Raw genomic sequence first — 19839 nt, 5'->3', positions numbered from 1 at the left:
ATCATATTATATATTTTATATATATATATATATATATATATATATATATATATATATATATATATATATATATATAAAATATATAAAAAGAATAAGCGAATCTGCAGATTTACTTGTTCAGTTTGTGATTGGTCAGAGGTTACGGTTCTGTCCTCATGACTGAAAGGTCGTGAGACCATATCACAAGGTTAATCTTAACTTGAAACATCTCAGCTCTATTCTTGGATTGAATTTTGCCTTGCACTGGATAAAAACGTCAAGCAAATTTACGATCACACATGGTCGAGTAAGACCAACTTAATCTCCTGCTAAATTCTGCAGGAATTCTTCAAATGTAAGCACAGGCCTTAACCTTGATTATTGACTTGACTTTTCATACAAGTTGGATGATAGATGGTTACTTACAACGTGCATAAAGGCAAAGTGCAAGCTGTGGATCATTTGAATAAATGGTGCTTTAAGCGGCTGGCTGGTTTAAGAGTTGAGACCCCCCCCATACAATGTAAAATGCTTCGAGTACCCAGAAAAGCACTATATACAGTTGCAATCAAAATTATTCAACCCCCATTGCAAATTAAGTTTATTGTCAAAATGTACAGACCTTCAGCTGTTTGCGATGAACGAATCAAACAAAAGCAATTGGAATAGTTCAAGACAACGAATGCTTCAAGTGGTTTCCTCAAATTCAACTTGAATAATTTTGAAACGGGAGAAATCATTTTAACCCCCTGAATAGAATCCATCACAACAGCACAAATATGCAAAACAGGTGTTTGTCTCAAGCACACCTGATGCAACTATTCAAGGGCCTCATTAGTTGCACCAGGTGCTTGAGCTGGAACACATGAAATACCTGAACTGGCTAGGGGAAGGAAATACATGAAATATATGGACGGGGCAGAAAAATGAAGCTATCAATGGCTGCAACCAGATTTCTGAGAAGGCAGGTTGTGAAAAACCCTCGAGTGACTGCAAAAGACCTGCAGCAAGACTTGTGGCAACAGGAACTGAGGTTTCAGTGAGCACAGTATGGCATGTACTAAACGCAGAAGGTTTCCATGCCAGAACTCCAAGACGTTCACCACTACTGACCCAAAAGCACAAGAAAATTCGGCTCAAAATCATATAAACAAACCACAGAAGTTTTGGGATTCTGTTCTGTGGAGTGATGAAACAAAACTTTCGGCACGACGGATCAGCGGTATGTCTGGAGGAAGAAGGATGAAGAAAGAACACTCTGTCCACAGTCAAGCATGGTGGTGGCTCCGTGATGCTCTGGGGCTGCTTTGCATCCTCTGGCACTGGAAACCTGCAGCGTGTGGAAGGCGAGATGGATTCATTGAAGTATCAGGAAATCCTAAGAGAAAACGTCATGCCGTGTGTGAGGAAGCTGAAGCTTGGGCGTCATTGGACATTCCACCAGGACAATGATCCCAAGCATACCTCAAATTCCACCAAGGCTTGGTTACAGAAGAAGTTCTGGAAGATTCTACAGGGGCATCACAGTCACCTGACTTGAACCCCCTAGAAAATCTCTGGTGGGATTTGAAGAAGGCGTTGCAGCACACAAACCCAAGAACATTACTGAACTGGAGGCCATTGCTCATGAGGAATGGGCCAAGATTCCTCAGGAACGCTGCCAGAAGCTCTGCATCTCGTTTGCAGCAGGTCGTAACAGTAAAAGCGTGCTCTACTAAGTACTGAAGATGTTTGCCATGAAGGGGTTGAATAATTTTAAGTCTAGAGAAGTCATTATAAGTTGCATTTTCAGATGAATTTGGGGAAACCACTTGAAGCATTCATTGTCTTGAACTATTTCAATTGCTTTTGTTTGATTTGTTCATCACAAACAGCTGAAAGTCCGTACATTTTGACAATAAACCTGATTTACAATGGGGGTTGAAAAATTTTGATTGCAACTGTAAATCTAAGGAACTATTATGATTATTTAACCATCCATAAACCACGATACATTGATTTATCTGCGTCTATCTTAAGTTTTTCTCTGACATGGACGGCCCAGTCTCCAGCAGCGGCAAATGGCATTGAAGAAGCGGCAGTGGCAGGAAGCACAAGGGTCACAGCAGTGCGAGTGTGAATCAGGAGCACAGTTCTCTTTCAGTCTGGAACAGCGAGGGGCTTTCAACACTGGATCATTAAGCGGTTTCTAAATGAAATACACACACAGAGATTTGTTACAACTTCACCGCAGTGATTAAATTATGAAACTTCCACTAGGAGATACAAACCAGAGCTAACACTGGGCCTCATTTATCAAGCTGGCCAATTCCGAAAAAGTTGGGACAGTACGGAAAATGCAAAACAAAAACGTCATTTGAAAATTGACTCTTTGGTAGACTAGAGTAACTAGAGTCACTAGAGTCAGCTGGTCTCCATTAAGCTTTGCACTGAGGAGAGAGAGGGGAAAGAGAGAGAAAGCAAGAGAGAGCAAAACACACACAAATAAAACCTTGCAAATAACTAGTAAAAGAAAAGAAAACCAATTACGCCCTGGCACGTAACACAGTCGACTGTTTACCACTGTGTAACATCAGCTTTTCTCTCTGGCCGTGATTTTCTATAACAGCAGCTCTGATAGTAGTTCTGATTGTAATTCAAATCACAGTTTCTAAGAGGTTATTGCTCGTGTAGGAACAACTTATACAGAGACTTGTATGGTGGACACTGAACATGACCGGATTAAAAAGGCGTGTATTTGTTAATATGGGGGATGTTGATTTTCTTTGAGGAGATCATTGGAAGGAGTCTCCAGTGTCAGCACTTCATAACAGGCAGAGCCAAAGCTCTCATTTGAAGCTTTCCGACACAGGAAAGTCTTTAAACAAAGGGCTTTATGATCATTTATAACAGCTATAATATACTGTACGTAACGACAGAAAGTAACTTATCTACAGATATTCTAGAACATTAAACAAAAACTATAAATGTACGGATAAAATGTATGATATGCTGTCCTTTAATAAATATATTAAAACATTGATAGGTGTTGACAAATTGCCGTCATATTCGAGGAATAAACCCTAGAACACGCGTCAGGGTGGTAACTCGGACATCACACCACGTTTCATTTCTTGCATCATGCAGCACAATCGCTGAACTTTTATAAAACTGTTAAAGCGATACATAACGTGTTTTAACTCCAGCGTGTGTGACTCCAAACTCCAGCGTTTTGCTCTGAAGACTTTCCCATGTCAGAAAACTGAGAGTTGCAGACTGTTTCAAAGCACTTACACTCGAGACTCCAAATAATTTTCATCGCTATTGTATACAGAAATAGTTTTTCATTACTGGTTTTTGCAGTTAGAGCTAGGTCTGTATTTGGGGCTTAGTATTGTTTGTACATTCCTTCCTAATTGAATCCACCCACTACATATTCTCATATTATTCTTGTTTTTCATTTTAAACAATGACGTAAACCTACAAAATCTATTACATTTAGGACAGAGGCAATTAGTAGTACCTAAATAAGAGTAGAATAGAATTTTTTTTTTTTTGGGTAAATATTTTTGGTTTAATATGTTCTCATGATTTCTTAAAAAAAAAAAAAAAAATCCCTTTCAATTACTTTCCTCTGCATTCGCAGTACAACAAGTCATTCATTAGCTGAACAAAAGTTAACGCAGTGTGCCTTACGTCAACATATAAAATCAACGTTATTTACTGATAGATTTATTTTGCACAATAAAGAAGTAGCAATAAAAAAACAAAAAACAAAACTGGCCAATCTGCAAGCCTGTGCCTGAACAATAATTATGCACAAACACATACAGAATGTTTTAATTTATTTTATTACTCCAAGTGTTATCTCCCGCTCTCTTTTCTGTATAGTGGATTTCTTCTCCTCTCCACAGTTCAGATGCTTTCATGATGAGATAGTCAGCATAATATGAAGTTAATAAAAGGCTGTGATATGAAAAGGCCTACCATTGCTTGTGATCTTTCATATTCTGCGAGTCCCCTTCGGGCAAACAGCGTTTGATGTTTTTCAGGATTCCAGAGATCTGCTGGTGGAAATGATCGCAACAGTGAGAACAACAGAAGGACTGAGCTCGGCAGTCTTTATAGATACACCAAATTCTTGCAAAGGTTTGAAAATTATTCTCAGCTGAATTTTAGATGCAAAAACAACAACATCAACAACAACAACAACAAAACCCCAAGAAGATTTGTTTGTGTGGATCAGGATCAGGGGGCAGTTGCTTAGAATAGAATCGAGGTAAGATTTACACGGGTACAACACGAGTGCCACTGATAATCTCCGAAAAAAAGAATAAATAGAAAAAAACAAAGAGTACACTAATTCTTTTTTCTGAGCTTATCAGTGGCACTCGTGTTGTACCCGTGTAGATCTTACCTCGATTCTATCCTGAGCAACTGCCCCCTGATCCTGATCCACACAAACAAATCTTAAATAGAAAAAGAAAAAAAAAAAAAAAGAGAGAGTACACTAAACTAGTGTACCTTTGCTTGTACCAAGTATCATGGGTACAGATAATATGCATCTTTCACTTGAAAACTGTTGTCCAATGTACTTTTAAAATGATTTAACGTTGATAAATTGACCAAAATAAAAAGGTCCACTACACGCATATTTATAGGTGAAAAAATACACACTGAAGGTACAAGAGTTACAGCGACAAGGAAACGTACAAAAGTGCATCCTTCACCTAGAAAGATTCATGTAGTGTACCTTTACAGATTCATTTAAGGTACGTAAATGGACCATAATTCATTGGAGAATATGTAGAGTAAGTTTAAAGGTTACACTTCATGCACCTTTCTAGGTCAAAGATACACAACTATGTTACACGGAGAAGGAAAAGGAGTTTAGTTTAGTTTAGTAGTAGGAACAGTTTAGTACCGTTAGCGTGCATCTTTGTCATAGAAGGATTCATATAGAGTATCATTAAAAAAATCATTTCAGGTAAATAAATGGACTATAATTGATTGTAGAGTAAGTTTTAAAGATACACTACATGCATCTTTCTAGGTAAAAGATACACACTAAAAGGTACTTTTTCTTGCTGCTTTACAGGAAAAGTACAGTATAGTGATGTGATGGTTGAATAATAATAATAATAATAATAATAATAATAATAATAATAATAAGCTTAAATATCAATAACAACAACAAAACTAAAAAGAACACTGTATGCTCCAAAACCTTACAGAATAAGAGACGATTGATAAAAAAAAAAAAAAAAAAAAAAACCTTGCTCAATATTTGTAAAATTGAAAGTAAGTGGATTTATATAACCACATTTCATACATTAAGGTGGTTTAGATAATGAAAGGCAACCTGAAAGAACAGAAGAAGGAAACAAAAACATAAGTTTGATGTGGAAATAATTAAAAAGAAGTGCAAAAGTGATTCAGTGCACGTTTAAAAAGAAGAAGAAGAAAAAAAGAAGAAAGCAGAGAGCTATAAACAGGCGACAATCTGGAAACATGCGGTTATATTATTATTATTATTATTATTATTATTATTATTAATAATGAAGAAGAAAAAAGAGGAAGAACGTCTATATCAGGAAATATTGAAATGAGATGATTTCACCTACACTACTGTACGTCTGTTTTTCATCCGCAGAGTAAGACCTCCATGACAGTGTTCTTTCTGTACCTGTTTGACGGAAGATATGGTGGGTTGGTGATACTCGGCGCTCTTCCTCGACCATGAGCAGCACTGCATGAACCTGGACGACCACGACGCACAACACGACGAGTTTCATCTCTGTTCCCAGCGCAGTGAAGCCTCCTGGACTGATCACAGACGCAGAAATAAATACGAGTCGAAACGACAAGCGTGGTGTTGCCCTTGCTGGTGTGCGAGAGCCACTGACTTGTCCTGCCCCTGCGCATTGCCTTTTACTCTATTTATACGAGCTTCATGGTCTTCCCACTGCTGAACAAAGTGATATGGAACATCTGGCCAGGAGTCAAGGAGATCACTGGACACACATGAGAGAGAAAACATTCATCAAAAGCAAGTATGCCTTAATTACTCGGCTACAATTAACAATCTTTTCACGAATATGGATATTCTGCTATTTGGGCGCTTGAGGAAAATAACATGGCTTTTATGCAGTTTCTGCAACACACACACACACACACACACACACAGAATCATGCAGATACAGGTCAAGAGCTTCAGTTAACATTCACATAAAACATCAGAATGGGGACAAATGTGATCTCTATTACTTTAATCGTGGCATGGTTGTTAGTGCCAGATGTTCTGGTATTTCAGAAACTGCTGATCCCCTGGGAGGTCTTCTTACAGCTCCAGGGTCTCTGGTTCAATCCTGGTTACTGTCTATGTGGAGTTCCTCATAGGCTCCTCATCTCCCCCAGTGCACTTATTGGAATTTGTTTTTGAGAGGTGGGACCCCAGGGCTCGAAATGAATTTTTTTTTTTTTTTTTTTTTTTACAAGTTGGCACTGTTGGAACTTTAAAAAGTTAGGAGCACCAGCACAAATTTAGGAGCACCCAGCGAAAATGAAGCCACTCGAAGTCTTTCAGCCACTCTCTCTCTGAAAACTGGGAGCCTTCTTTCCACTGGTGGATCCACATTCACCACATGATCTCCACCACCAACTCCAGGAGTTACATTATCTGTAATTTTAGGCAGCTTACAAAAGAAATCTCTCAGTGTTCTTTTCATCTTCTCTCTCCAGAGCGCGAGTTAGCTCCCCGTCAGGTGATAACGGAGCGCAGTGAAAGAGAGCGATTGTCGGCTAATGTTTATATTATCTAAAATCTGCATTAAAGTTAAGAAAGATGCATTATGAAATGAAGGATGACGTTTAATTGGTTATGTAACGTTGGATAGAACGGTGGACCGGTCGCTGTATCGGCTCACGGAAAGCACATACCGTGCAGTAGTTAGCGAACGTTTCGTAGAGAAATGAAAACCGGTCGCACCACAACAATTATTTGCATTTGCACAAATCCTACCAAATATATTTTGAGGTCGCACAGATTCAATTTCGGGAGCATACGCGACAGAAATGGTAGCAATATTGAGCCTTGGACCCGAAAACCTTTTTCCCCACCTCCCAAAAAATGCCAGTTGGTGGACTAGTTATAGTATAATGCCTCTAGGTGTGAATGAGTGTGTGTGGTGCCCTGTGATGGACTGGTGAATCATGCAGAGTGTTTTCCCACCTCACACCCAGCGTTCCCGGGGTAGACTCTGGATTCACTCCGACTGTGACCTGGAAATTGCGCGTAATGAAAGCAGTTGAGTGAATAATCATCATCATCATCATCATCATCCTCCAATTAAGAGGCGGACACATGCTGCCTGAGGGGCAGGGGCAAATTTTTTTTAATAAAAAAAACAAAAGAGCACCTGGAGGGAATTAACCTGAGGGGCAGGGGCAATTTTTTTTTAATAAACAAAAACCAAAAGAGCACCTGGAGGGAATTAACCTTTTTCTTTTTTTTGCAAAAGAATCCTAGAGTACATTTTCCTGCACGTGGGAGCACCTGGAGGGCACTTCATCTCATTTTCTCAAATGTAGGAGTTCCTAGAGGCCACTTAATCTCATATTCTCGCATGTAGGGACACCTACTGGGCACTTTATCGTATTTTCTCACAGGTAAGAGAACCATATAGTGCGTTGCATCACGTATTCTCACACAGTGAGCACCCTAAAGGGCGTTTAATATTCCCCCCCCCCGATTTGAAAGGTTGGAAGTAGGGTACTTCATCACATTTTCTCACAATTAGGAGCACCTAGGAGGCACTTCATCTCATGTTCTAACATGTAGAAGAACCTAGAGGGCACTTCATTTCACTTTGTCTCATAGGAGAACCTAGAGGGCACTTCATTTCATTTTGTCCACATGTAGGAGCACCTAGATGGTACTTCACCTCATGCTTTCATATGCAAGGGAACCATATACGCCTAGTGCATTGCCTCGCATTTTCTCATACCTTTTTTTCATCTTGAGGCCCAGTCAGGTCCTCTCTCTGTTAATAAAAATATCAAAAAGTTCTTTTTGACTCCAACTTGCACTTTGATAAACAAATCAGTGCTGTTGTTAAGGGAATCTTCTTTCATTTAAGATCTACTGCAAGGTTAAAACAGTTTCTCTCTAGAAAAGACCTAGAAACGATGATTCACGCTCTTGTTACATCACGGCTGGACTACAGTAATTCTTTGTATGTTGGCCTTCCTCAACCTGCCTTATCTCGTCTGCCGCTTATGCAAAATGCAGCAGCTAGATTTTTAACAGGGACCAAAAAGCGGGATCATATTTTCCCCTATTCTGGCATCTCTTCACTGACTTCCTGTCAAGTTTATAATGGATTTAAAAATTCTAATTTATGTATACAAAGCCCTTACTAGTTCTGCTCCACAGTACAATACATTGACTTTCTTCACCTTTACTCTCCTACTAGAGCAGAGGTGCACAATGGGCAGACCTATCATGATGGTAAAACACAGCGCACTTACTACAACTAGGAGAGATTGTTGACCAGTGGACGTAGGATAAAATGCATAAAATACTATTAAAACCAATCAGGGCCATAATAAAAATGTTTCAGATGTCTGGAAGAGTGTACTGTAATATTTCAGTTTTTACAACCACTCTATTTGATTCCAAATCAAGTGTTGCAGAAAAGTACAGCAATGAAATGGAGCCAAGCAACATTGGAACAGCAGTAGGAATTATGCTTGGTGGTCAGATGCAAGCATTGTTTTTCGGGCTGTGCATTCCACTGGCATGTTTGCTGAAAGAAGTGGATTGAGAAGATCGATGGTATTATTAATCTCCCGAGCAAAACAAAATGATGTGAAAACAGAGTGTTCACGTTTTTAAATGTGAGACTCGGTCTCTGGATTTGAATCCCATTGGAAAACTGAACTGTGGTCTGAATTGAAGAGTGCGTCCACATCATAACAACAGATAATGCGTTTTAATTTAAGTGCTAGGATCCATATACATTACATGGCCAAAAGTACAGTATGCATACCCATGTGTGTGAGATGACCTGTGATGGACTGATGTTCTGTCCAGACTGGTTTCTTGTGCCAAATGTGTTTCTGCACCACATCTTGAAAAGAGAAGTAATCCATTCAAACATCCATTCATTTTCCATACTGCTTATCCTACACAGGGTCACGTGGAGACCGGAGCCTATCCCAGGGAACTCTGGGCACAAGGTGGGGGGACAACCTGGACGGGGGGTCCCAACCCGTCGCAGGGAACAATCACACACCCATTCCTACATTACAGACAAACTGGAAATGCCAGTCAGCCTACAATGCATGTCTTTTGGACTGTTGGAGGAAACTGAAGTACCCAGAGGAAACCCCTGAAGAACGGGGAGAACATGCAGACTCATGCACACACAGGGAAGAGGTGAGCGGGAACTACGCCTGAACCTTTATTCATTTTCAAGAGTGGCGGCAATACGTTTGTAGTTGACACTATGGTAGTCACCACTGGCTTCTGTTTATCACACGATGTAAACCTGAACATTTCAGAGCTGCCCGGAAAGACAGTTGAGGAACTGAAGTGCTCTAGATTTAACCTTTTTCTAAGAGTGTGTGGTGATATATGATTTGGAATGTAGCTTTACTTTTTATTGGTGCCAGATGAATGTAAAGCAATCGAGCCTACTGTGTTTTGGTTAAGGAATGTTATCTCTGAATTGTGTTCACTGAATTATTTTCTGCCACATTACATGAGCTATTAGACTTTTACAGTATTTTGAGCTTGTGAAACATGGTCATAAACGCTGCGGGTGCGTGGGTCTGTGTGCTGCGGGCTCTGGGAAAACAGAACAGTGCAAATTCTTCAATCCCAGAACAGAACAGCTATAAACTGAAAAGATTTCCTCTTGAGCCCTCTACTTATATGAGGCATTTAAAAGAGGCTGTGTATGTTGGCCCTTAAGTATGTCAGCTCATCAAGGCTGTGTTTTTTTAGTACAGACACAAACTCCCTTTCTCAGAACTCCCTTGTGTATGAAACGATCGGTGCTAGGCCATACGTACTACACCTAATATATGGCTGTAATAGCATTTGTCCCCAGTGAGGGGAAATAAGTCTTCTGACACGTATGTTTTTTGTGATTTAATACACTTCTAGGGTATTATCTCTAAACATTTAAGCCGTTTAACTTTCTAACAGCAAGTTCTTTAATATGAATCCGAAAGTCCTGAAATCTGATTGCAAATTTCTAAATAAAATGCTAGGTTCAAATGCTTGGTCGTTTTACAGAAAAGTATTAATATGCATAAATATTAGATCATTCCACTCTTGCATCTCTGGTGCTCAGAAAAAAAAACTAAAAAACTAAAATGCAATCCCCCCCCCCCCCCCCAGAATAGTACTCTGCAATTTGTGACTTTCTTCTAAGCTCTTGGCATAGTGGAAGCTATCCAAGAGACATTAGAATCCAGTCCAATTTACCATTGGTGTGCTGCAGATTTTCAGCTCATATGTTCCTATTTAAGGAAAAAAAAACAACAACAAAAAAAAACATGGTCACATCTCTTTGAATTTTGCCGCTAACTTCAGGCGAACTGAAGTTAGAGTTACTTTTCTTGACACAGTTCCTGTCTGTACGAATAATAATAAAAAAAAATAATAAAAAATTGCACTTCACTGGAGTTTTCAAGGGTCTATGATTTATTTTGTTCTTCTGTTATCAAAGTAGGAAAATCTGTCTTTTGTTGGTTCCTCTTTTATGTTTTACTCCAAACAGGTGGTATCACCATGGCAAACTGATTCTGAACGTTTTGAAAAAAGGAGAAAAGAAAAGAAAAAAAAAAAAGAAAAAGAAAAAAATCAAGCACAGGGCTCTGGTTTGATTGCCTTTTTTGTCTGAGACAGATCCTAGAAATATAGCTGTTTCTGTTTGGCATACCTACTCAATATGGAGCTTCTCTTACTTTATATTTGCTGTTATATTAAATACGTTCAACAGGCAAAAGTTCAGAAAGCAATGCAAATGTTAAATAGGACCAAACTACTGAACAAATAATAGTAATCGCAAATAGAAAAACTAGTATAAATAATAGTGATGGTAAATAACCCTAAAACTCAACATGGGAAAAACAAAACAAACTCATTGCATACTGAATAAATTCATTAGTACAGTTTCACAAAAAGTCCAACCTTGAATAGTATATACTGTTAGATTGCAGTATAAACTCCGCTGGAAATTTCAGCAGCACTATGCTTTGTGGTTTATTTGCAACACCGTCAGAGGGTGTTGGGGTCACATCTGCACCGTCTCTGCTGACTAGACAGAAAGCAAGACATTGTATAGGATGCACAACAAAGCATTTTGGCGCATCAGTACTGGGAGATTTAGTGATTCGGTGTTGATGTTGATTTGACACTAGGGAAATGTCTTTAACAAAAGGGTGACCTGTCAATCAATAATCAACAACGCTTAGATTAAACAAGTACAGGCAATGAAACATCCAGCTTCAAAACAGCACCAAGATAAAATCAGAATCCAACAGTATGCTCTGGGGTCATCTCGGAGCTTACAGAGGTGAAATTTGAATAGTGCAATTTGCAGTCGAATCCTGAATTACTGAAGCATCAATAGGGCTGGATGATATAAAAGAAATAGCAGAGTAAGACTAGGACTCCCCTCTTTTACAAAGGAGGGAAAAAAAGGACATCAAAAATAAGATTCAATGGCTGTAAATAAAAATAGTTCAGAAATGCTACATAATTCTGAATGTTTCAATCTCTGACTACACAATACCAAAGAAAACGCCCCCATCAACTCAGGATTCCTAATTGAGGTCTAAATCAGCAGAAATCAATCAATTAAGATTTAAAATGTTTGTCTACATGAAGTAAATTCACTATTAAATAATAAACTATTTAAAACTCTATTAATCTAACAATAAAAGGTTTTAGGATTAGATCAATATAAGAGAAATGTCGCATATACAATTGATGGGGTTTAATGTAAATTCCCCCAAAAGGAGCAATACTATAAAAGGTCATTCAAAGTATAGTGGAAGGAAAAAATTTACACACCCCTGGGTAAACAAAAAAAAAAAAGATGATGAAGAAGAGGAAAACAAGACAAATCATGTCAGAAATTTTTCCACCCTCAAGGTGAAATGACCACGTATAAAAATTAAGTGAAAAACAACCAGAAACATTTTAGGGAAAAATAGAAAACTTACAATAACTCGGTTGCATAAGTGTGCACACCCTTTTATAATTGGTGATGTGTTTGTGTTCAGAATGGTCTGTAGGATGTCATCCATGACATTATTCTTAGAAATCCCAAATAAAGACCAGCTGTTTCTGTAGGATTTTCTTCACATCTTGTTGATTTCATCTGACTGCTGAAGCCATGGACTGCAACGAGCGTACAAAACCTGTTCAGGGTCTCACTGTCGAACGGAATCAATTAGTAGAGGGGGTTAAAAGAATTTCCAAAACATTAAATATACCATGGAACACTGTGAATCAACATCATCAAGTGGAGAAAATGGATCACCACAGTGACATCACGAAGAACAGGACGTACCTCCGACATTTACAAAATGACAAGACAAAAACTTACAAGGGAGGCTGCCAAGAGACCTACGGCAACATTAAAGGAGCTGCAGGTACATCTGACGGGTACTGAATACTCTCTGCATGTGATAATCTCTCATATACTTCACATGTCTGGGCTATGGGGGTAAGGTGGCTAGACCGAAGCCTTTTCTCACAAAAACATCCGCACTCAACTAAATCACTTCAAACCATGTGGCAAAATGTGTTGTGTTCTGATGAGACCAATTCCAAAAGGTATGTTTTGGGGCAAAAACAAAAGTGCATCACCAAAAGAACACCATACCCACGGTGAAGCGTGGTGGCGGCAGCATCATGCTTAAGGCTGCTTTTCTTCAGCTAGAACTGGGACTTTTATCAAAGTGGAGGGAATCGTGAATAGCTCCAAAAACTAGTCAATTTTAGTGTAACATTCAGGTGTCTGCTGGTAATCTGAAGATGAAAAGGAACTTCACCTTTCAGCACGACAATCACCCAAAGCATACAGTGAGGGAAATAAGTGTTGGACGTGTCAACATTCCAATTCCAATGAGGCTATTCACACGAAATTTTCACCAGACATCAGTATTAACTCAAGAAATCCAGAAATATAAAGAATTCACAACATTAAAGTGGTTAAATAAAGTTGTGTGTAATGAAGTGGAATGACACAGGGGAAAAGTATTGAACATGCTAATCAAAAGCGGTTTTCCAAGGCAAGGTAAGGCAAGGAATCAGCTGAAATCCGTAAGTAATTATACCCCCTATCTGTGCACATTAATATCCGCTGGGTTAGTAAATTGATGGTCTATAAAAAGGCTTTTCAATTACCAAGGTGTCACACAAGAAACATCTCATGATGGGTAAAAACAAAGAGCTCTCCCAAGACCTTCGCAACCTTACTGTTGTGAAACATATTGATGGAATCGGATACTAAGTATTTCAAAACTTCTGAATCTTTCAGTAAGCACCATTGGGGCCATTATCCGCAAGTGGAAGCAACATCACTCCGTCATCAACCGGCCACGCACTGGAGCTCCTCGCAAGATTTCTGACCAGGGAGTCAGAAGAATAGTCAGAAGAATAGCCCAAGAGCCAAGGACTACTCGGAAAGAGCTCCAGAAACACTTGGAGGCAGCAGGTACCATCGTCACAGAGAAAACAAAAGGCAATGCACTCCATTGCTCACTCTCACCCCGCAAGACTTTAATGTTGTGAATTCTTTGTGTGTGTGGATTTCTTGAGTTAATACTGACGTCTGGTGGAAATTACATGTGAATAGCCTGATTGGAAATATATTTACTGAAAAAAATGTTGACGCGTCCGATACTTATTTCCCCCGCTGTATGCTTTGGGTGATTGTCGTGCTGAAAGGTGAAGTTCTCCTGAATGTTCTGCACTAAATTTAACTGGTATTCGTAGCTATTCACGATTCCCTCCACTTTGATATTTGATTTTCAAAAGGTACTTGAAGTAAAGGATTAGTTTAGGAGTGTGCACACTTATGCAATTAGGTTAGTCCAAGTTTGAAAAGAAAGAAATAAATCTTTTTCCTCTGAAATGTGTCAGTTTGGTTTTCAATGGCATTGTACAGGCTGTAATGTTTTACATTAAAGGTGGAAGTGCTCTGATACGATTTATCATTCTTTCATTTTTTACATCACAAAAAAAACCCTGCTGTTTTAACAGGGGGGGTGTAAACTTTTTAACATCCATTGTACTTAAAGCAGAAACCAGGCTCAGAACAGGCAGGAACTGATTTGTAAGTATTCTCTCTGGGGAAAAAAAAAAAAAAAAAAAAAAAAAAAAAGTAGAGTCTAATTTACAAATAGCGTGCCCTCCAATAATATTGGCACCCTTGATAAATATGAGCAAAGAACGCTGTGAAAAATGATCATCTTTATTGTTTAACTTTTGGATTTTGGATACTCTGCTCTCATAGATATCAAACAAGTGCAAACAAAACACAGGTTTATTTATATATTTAAAAACAAACAAACAAACAAAAAAACAAGTAAAATATAGGTGAGTATTTTTTAGGTTTCGTTTATCAGAGAATATTTTTTGCTAGTGGAAAGATGAAATAGGTTTTTTTTTTTTTTTTTTTTTGCTTTACTATTTACTACCAACACATCTATACTAAAATAACTGTTTGAGCACAACAGGTTCTGAACTATCTGGAAATAATAAAACACATATTCCCATAAATAAAATACAACAGTTTTATACCAGCCTTTTCATCTTCAGTCAAACCTGCTGGAATACACAGAAACAAATAGTTGTTTTTACTCTCCAAGTACCTTCAGAATGTACTAGCAATGCACACCACATGGCTGCGATATATTCTCCTTACTATATCTGCTTTCCATAATTAGAAAAATCTGTTATTGTCAATAGAACATTTAGAACTGGTTTTATGGTTACTTATTTTACTAACAGTATATTATGAGGCCAATATAGGACCAAAATATTCAAATCATGCCATGTTTATTTGTACAAAGAGTATGGAAATTCAAGGTTTTTTTTTTTTTGTGGACACGTCGTTTCTGTTACAAGAGTCACAGGATAAATTCGGGAAAATATCCATCATCGGGCAGATATTCATGGAACCAATAATTTCCCAAACCATAAGAACAGTTTTAATACAAACACAAATGGTTGTGCGCAGTGAACAGTTTTCATCTGGTCCCATTCCTGAGGCAACAGAAATAAAGAAGTGGGATTCCTTTCCGAAATCTACACTATAGCCAAAAAGAGTACTATACACTATACTATTTAAAATGAGTGGCATCGAGCAGTCGAATTAGAACTAAATTGTGACAAGCATGGAGATTACATAAATGATAATTTAAACCCAATAGCAAGTGGATAAAAAAAAAAAAAACAAACAAACCCAAACAACCAACAGAGTATGGCTCTGGTAAGGCTTTCTGTAAGGAGTAGTTTAACATTCATAAGATTTCACTCAGTCTCCATGCTTTAAAGGTAAAGCTGTTCCTTTAAGTTTTCCACCTCAGGGAAAGTCTTCACGCATTACAGTTTCTCAGTTATGTGACAAGCTGCAGATTTTTCTAATTATACCATGGTTTGTACAAATACTCGATTCTGATTGGCTGGAAGGTGTGCGTTAAAAACGTGTATATATATATATATAAAAAATGTATACACCACAGGTAGTTCCGGTCAGTTTAATCACCTTTCTAAATGAATGCGTTGCCTGTAAACAACTGTAACCATAGTAACATACAGTTAAACTCATCACAGTTTCATTATTAGTAGAGACGCGGCACAGACGCAGGTAATTCACACACACACATGATCTCTCTCTCTAATAACTATTTAATATAATTCATTCAAATAAATGCATCCTTCTCACACTACTTTATCTCTGTGTATGATTTTGGAGTGGTTAGTATTCTAGATCTAACGACCCGTATATAAACTAACTAACAAAAATTAACCGTTATTTTTATCTTTTCAGTCAGATTTTGCACTGTAAACATCAGTGGCAGCTTTAACTAGTCAATGCTGGCAAGTGACCACGGTATAAGCGGGATAAATCAACGTCTAGGTGTGCGTTACATGATTTTAATTCACGCCGCTTCGCATCGGGTGGTTCTTTACCTCCAGTCTCTCTTTATTTTTTCACTCACTTGACGCTAAGACAAAAACGACGCAGAAAAAGACCACACAAAAAAAATAACCTGTCCTGAAGACTTTCCTGTGTTGGAAAAACTTACTGACTGTTAGAGCAAAATCGCTAAAACCGGAGACTATCTGCTCACAGTAAACTTTACTATATCAACATTTACATATTCTATTTCTTAAATAACACCACTTTTTAAAAAAAAAAAAAAAAAATCTGCTTATTATTAACCATGGATTATGTGGATCATCTGCCAGACAGGTCCCTCTGAATGAGATGTGACCATAGAAACAATAACATTAGACCAAACGCAGTAATATAAACCCGATTTGAATTACAGCCAGCACGACTTTCTGAGCTGCTCTTATAGAAAATTGGGGATCAGATTTGAGAATTCAACAGCACTGTGGTACCACTAAGATCGGCAACACAGATCTTACGAAACACCAACGAAACATCTGGAGTGTACCTCATGTGCCGATACACAGCGTGATATCAACACCAATCCTGATTGATTACACGTGTGTATCATTTAAAAAAATAAATAAATAATAATAATTTGAAACAGAAATTCACATGCAGTAGCAGATTACAAATCCTTTGTTGTGCTTAAACCACGGGTTCTGTGCTTTACAATGTTTTAAAGTGAAAGCCAAGGCCTGTTTTCCCAAAATACCTGATAGCTCTGTTCCTGCTAACGTCTTCCAGACAGCATCGTCCTGCAGCATGCCAAAGAGCTGTACATCACAGGATGTTCTGCCTGCAGTGCTGAAAAATAAACTCACCTGGATATTTTTTTTTTTAAACATGCTGAAACAGCTTCTTCCTTGGCTAAGACGTCATAACTCTTCTACAATCTTGGCGATTTGTAAGTCAGATCTTGAGGAGTTCTTGACAGGTGAAAAGAAGCCTCTAGACCGAATGCTTGAAATGATGTCTAGTAGAACGTCAACTAGTGGTGGGTCTTTAACCGTTTTTTGAAGATAGTGAGAGATTCTTTGGTCCGGATCGAGGTGGGAAGTTCATTCCACCACTGAGGGACGGTTAGTGTGAAGGTTCTGGAAAGGGACCTTGAGCCACGCTGAGTAGGCAATAAACGTGTACTGATTATTATTGATTAGTGAGCTCAGAATGAACAGCGGGACAAAACTGCACTATAAAGAATATTACCCTTTTATACCACAGGTCTACAGAGTTCTCATGTCGGAGAGTATGGGTTAATATTTTATAACAGCGCAGCATTAACAGCTCATACACATAATCTAAGGCTAATAAAATGGATTTTAAAAATGCGATGTATTACTTGATATGGTGAAGATTTCTATTAGGACATGTTTATGTAACGGTAAGTTTTCTGACATGGGACAAGCTTCAGGATGGTGTTCTTTGGAGCTGTATTTTTTTTTTTTGGTTTTATTAATGACAAGAGGGGAAAAAAACAGCTAGGGAAGAAATAACTGGTTAACGCTGCTGTAACACAAGTGATAACAGGAACTAAGCTCCTTTATGGACATTCCACAACATTTAACACTAACTGTTAAAGCGCGACTTGTCAGTGAAAAATACGTTCTTATTTCAAATCGGTCACCAAATCAGTCGTACAAAAGGAAGAACACACAACACATGGCCACACTGTCATAAGAAAATAATCCACGTTAAGGTGTTAACAACTCTCCCGGATGCATCACACCACCCTGGCACTCTGATGGCTAAGGTCTAGGCAAGAATGACAACAAATTAAGATCAGAGAAATCAGCAATTTAATGATTATGTTATGTACTGCTCTGATTAGATACATGCTTTAGCTCAAGTACCGTTTGAAGGATTACCTGAATATCAATGACCAATTCAAATAAATAAATAAATAAATACATTTTTAAAAAAGAGCCGTAACATAATGAGTCTAAACCTGATCAATTCCGTGCAAATGAGCCCCAACATGCTGATAATATTACATCCATTCTAAGAGATTTGGGACTGAAGGTTATTAGATATTTTTCCTAAATCGGTTATATTCTATAAATAGGACGATTAAAAAAAATAACCTCATCATTCCATCCTATATATACACTATACGGCCAAATGTTTGTAGACACCTGACCCTCTCATGAACATCCCATTCCAGCTTTATTCCACCATTCTGAGAAGGCTTTCCACTAGGTTTTGGAGTGTGTCTGTGGGGATTTGTAATCATTCATCTACAAGAGTATTAGTGAGATCAGCTACTGATGTTGTGTGAGGAGGTCTGGGGTGCAGTCGGTGTTCCAGTTCATTCCAAAGGTGTTCAGTTGGGTTGAGGGGTCAGGGCTCTGTGCGGGACATTTGAGATCTTCCAGTCCAACCGTAACACACCACGTCTTCACGGAGCTCGCTTTGTGCACAGGGGCGTCGTCATGCTGGAACAGGTTTGGACTCCTTAGTTCCAGTGAAAGGAAACTGTAATGTTACAGCACACGAAGGCATTCTATACAAGCGCATGCTTCCAACTTTGTGGCAACAATTTATGGATGAACTACATATGGGTGTGATGGTGAGGTGTCCACAAACTTTTGAACATTGGTATACACAATCAGCCATAGCCACCTGCCTAATATCGTGTAGGTCCCCCTCGTGCCACCAAAACAGCCTCGATTGACCCGTCGAGGCATGGACTCCACAGGACCTCTGAAGATGTGCTGTGGTTCCTGGCACCAAGATGTTAGCAGCAGATCCTTTAAGCCCTGTAAGCTGCGAGGTGGAGTCTCCATGGATCGGACGTGTTTGTCCAGCACATCCCACAGATGCTCGATCGGACTGAGTACTGGGGAATTTGGAGGCCATGTCAAAACCTTGAACTCTTTTTCATGTTCCTCAAACCATTCCTGAACAGTTTTTGCAGTGTGTTAAGGCGCATTATCCGGCTGAAAGAGGCCAATGCCATTAGGGAATACCGTTGCTATGAAGGGGTGTACTTGGTCTGCAACAATGTTCGGGTAGGTGATACGTGTCAAAGTAACATCCACATGAATGCCAGGACCCAAGGTTCTTGAGGTACTGCTCCTCAAGAATATCAATGAGCCTTGGGCACCCATGACCATGTCACTGGCTGTCCTTCCTTGGAACACTTTTGGTAGGTATTAACCACTGTATACTGGGACCACCCCACAAAACCTGCCGTCTTGGAGATGCTCTGATCCAGTCGTCTAGCCATCACAATTTGGCCCTTGTCAAAGTCACTCAGATCCTTACTCAGATCCAGCCCCTGACTTCACCGGTCATATACTACTTCTATTCAATAATCGATACAAACAGTGCTGCTTGTGAAGCGCAAGAACCAAAAGTGTCATGTGGGAGAACAAAAGCAGAGGCATTGGTAAAATATGTCCTTGCACTGAAGTCAGCGGGAAATCTGCTGAGCATTTTGACACCTGAAGACCTCTCCCATTCTCCGTCTTTCAACTAATGCCTCCAATAAGGGGAAAAATGTTTCCCCTTGGAGTGCAATTCTTCACAGCCAAAAGTGCAGTGATAAACAAAATGGTTGTCATCTTTCAACACCGACAACACAAACGTAAAGAAAGAAAAGCCAAAAATAATATCCTCAGGGTAACTGCCACACCATCACTGAAAAGAACGGTCTGGTATACTCTAGACATCC

General features: G+C 38.9%; 1 protein-coding gene across 2 annotated transcripts; it reads right to left on the bottom strand.

The window, feature by feature from the left end:
* Window positions 1–1322: 1322 nt before the first annotated feature.
* LOC128614733 (agouti-related protein-like) lies at window positions 1323–6386 on the bottom strand. 2 transcript variants are annotated; one of them, XM_053636321.1, is made up of 3 exons: window positions 5645–6386; window positions 3946–4025; window positions 1323–2167 (listed from the first exon to the last, which is right to left on the bottom strand). In XM_053636321.1, exons 1-3 carry the CDS (start codon window positions 5751–5753, stop codon window positions 1994–1996), a joined length of 363 nt encoding a protein of 120 aa, XP_053492296.1. In that variant the 5' UTR covers window positions 5754–6386; the 3' UTR covers window positions 1323–1993. The 2 variants fall into 2 exon arrangements, with proteins under 2 accessions (XP_053492296.1, XP_053492304.1); XM_053636329.1 differs by having other exon boundaries at window positions 3946–4022.
* Between the last annotated feature and the right edge of the window lie 13453 nt (window positions 6387–19839).

Source organism: Ictalurus furcatus, chromosome 1 (assembly GCF_023375685.1).
Source record: "Ictalurus furcatus strain D&B chromosome 1, Billie_1.0, whole genome shotgun sequence".
NCBI classification, from domain to species: Eukaryota; Metazoa; Chordata; class Actinopteri; order Siluriformes; family Ictaluridae; genus Ictalurus; species Ictalurus furcatus.
Note: the sequence above shows the minus strand (reverse complement) of the source record. Positions and strands in the feature narration are given on the sequence as shown.

Coding starts and splice junctions, on each gene's coding strand:
- LOC128614733 (XM_053636321.1), bottom strand. CDS start 5,753: ATGAAACTCGTCGTGTTGTGCGTCGTGGTCGTCCAGGTTCATGCAGTG. Junction 4,026..5,644: donor CCATATCTTCCGTCAAACAG/GTACAGAAAGAA, acceptor CATTTCCACCAG/CAGATCTCTGGAATCCTGAA. Junction 2,168..3,945: donor ATGAAAGATCACAAGCAATG/GTAGGCCTTTTC, acceptor TATTTCATTTAG/AAACCGCTTAATGATCCAGT.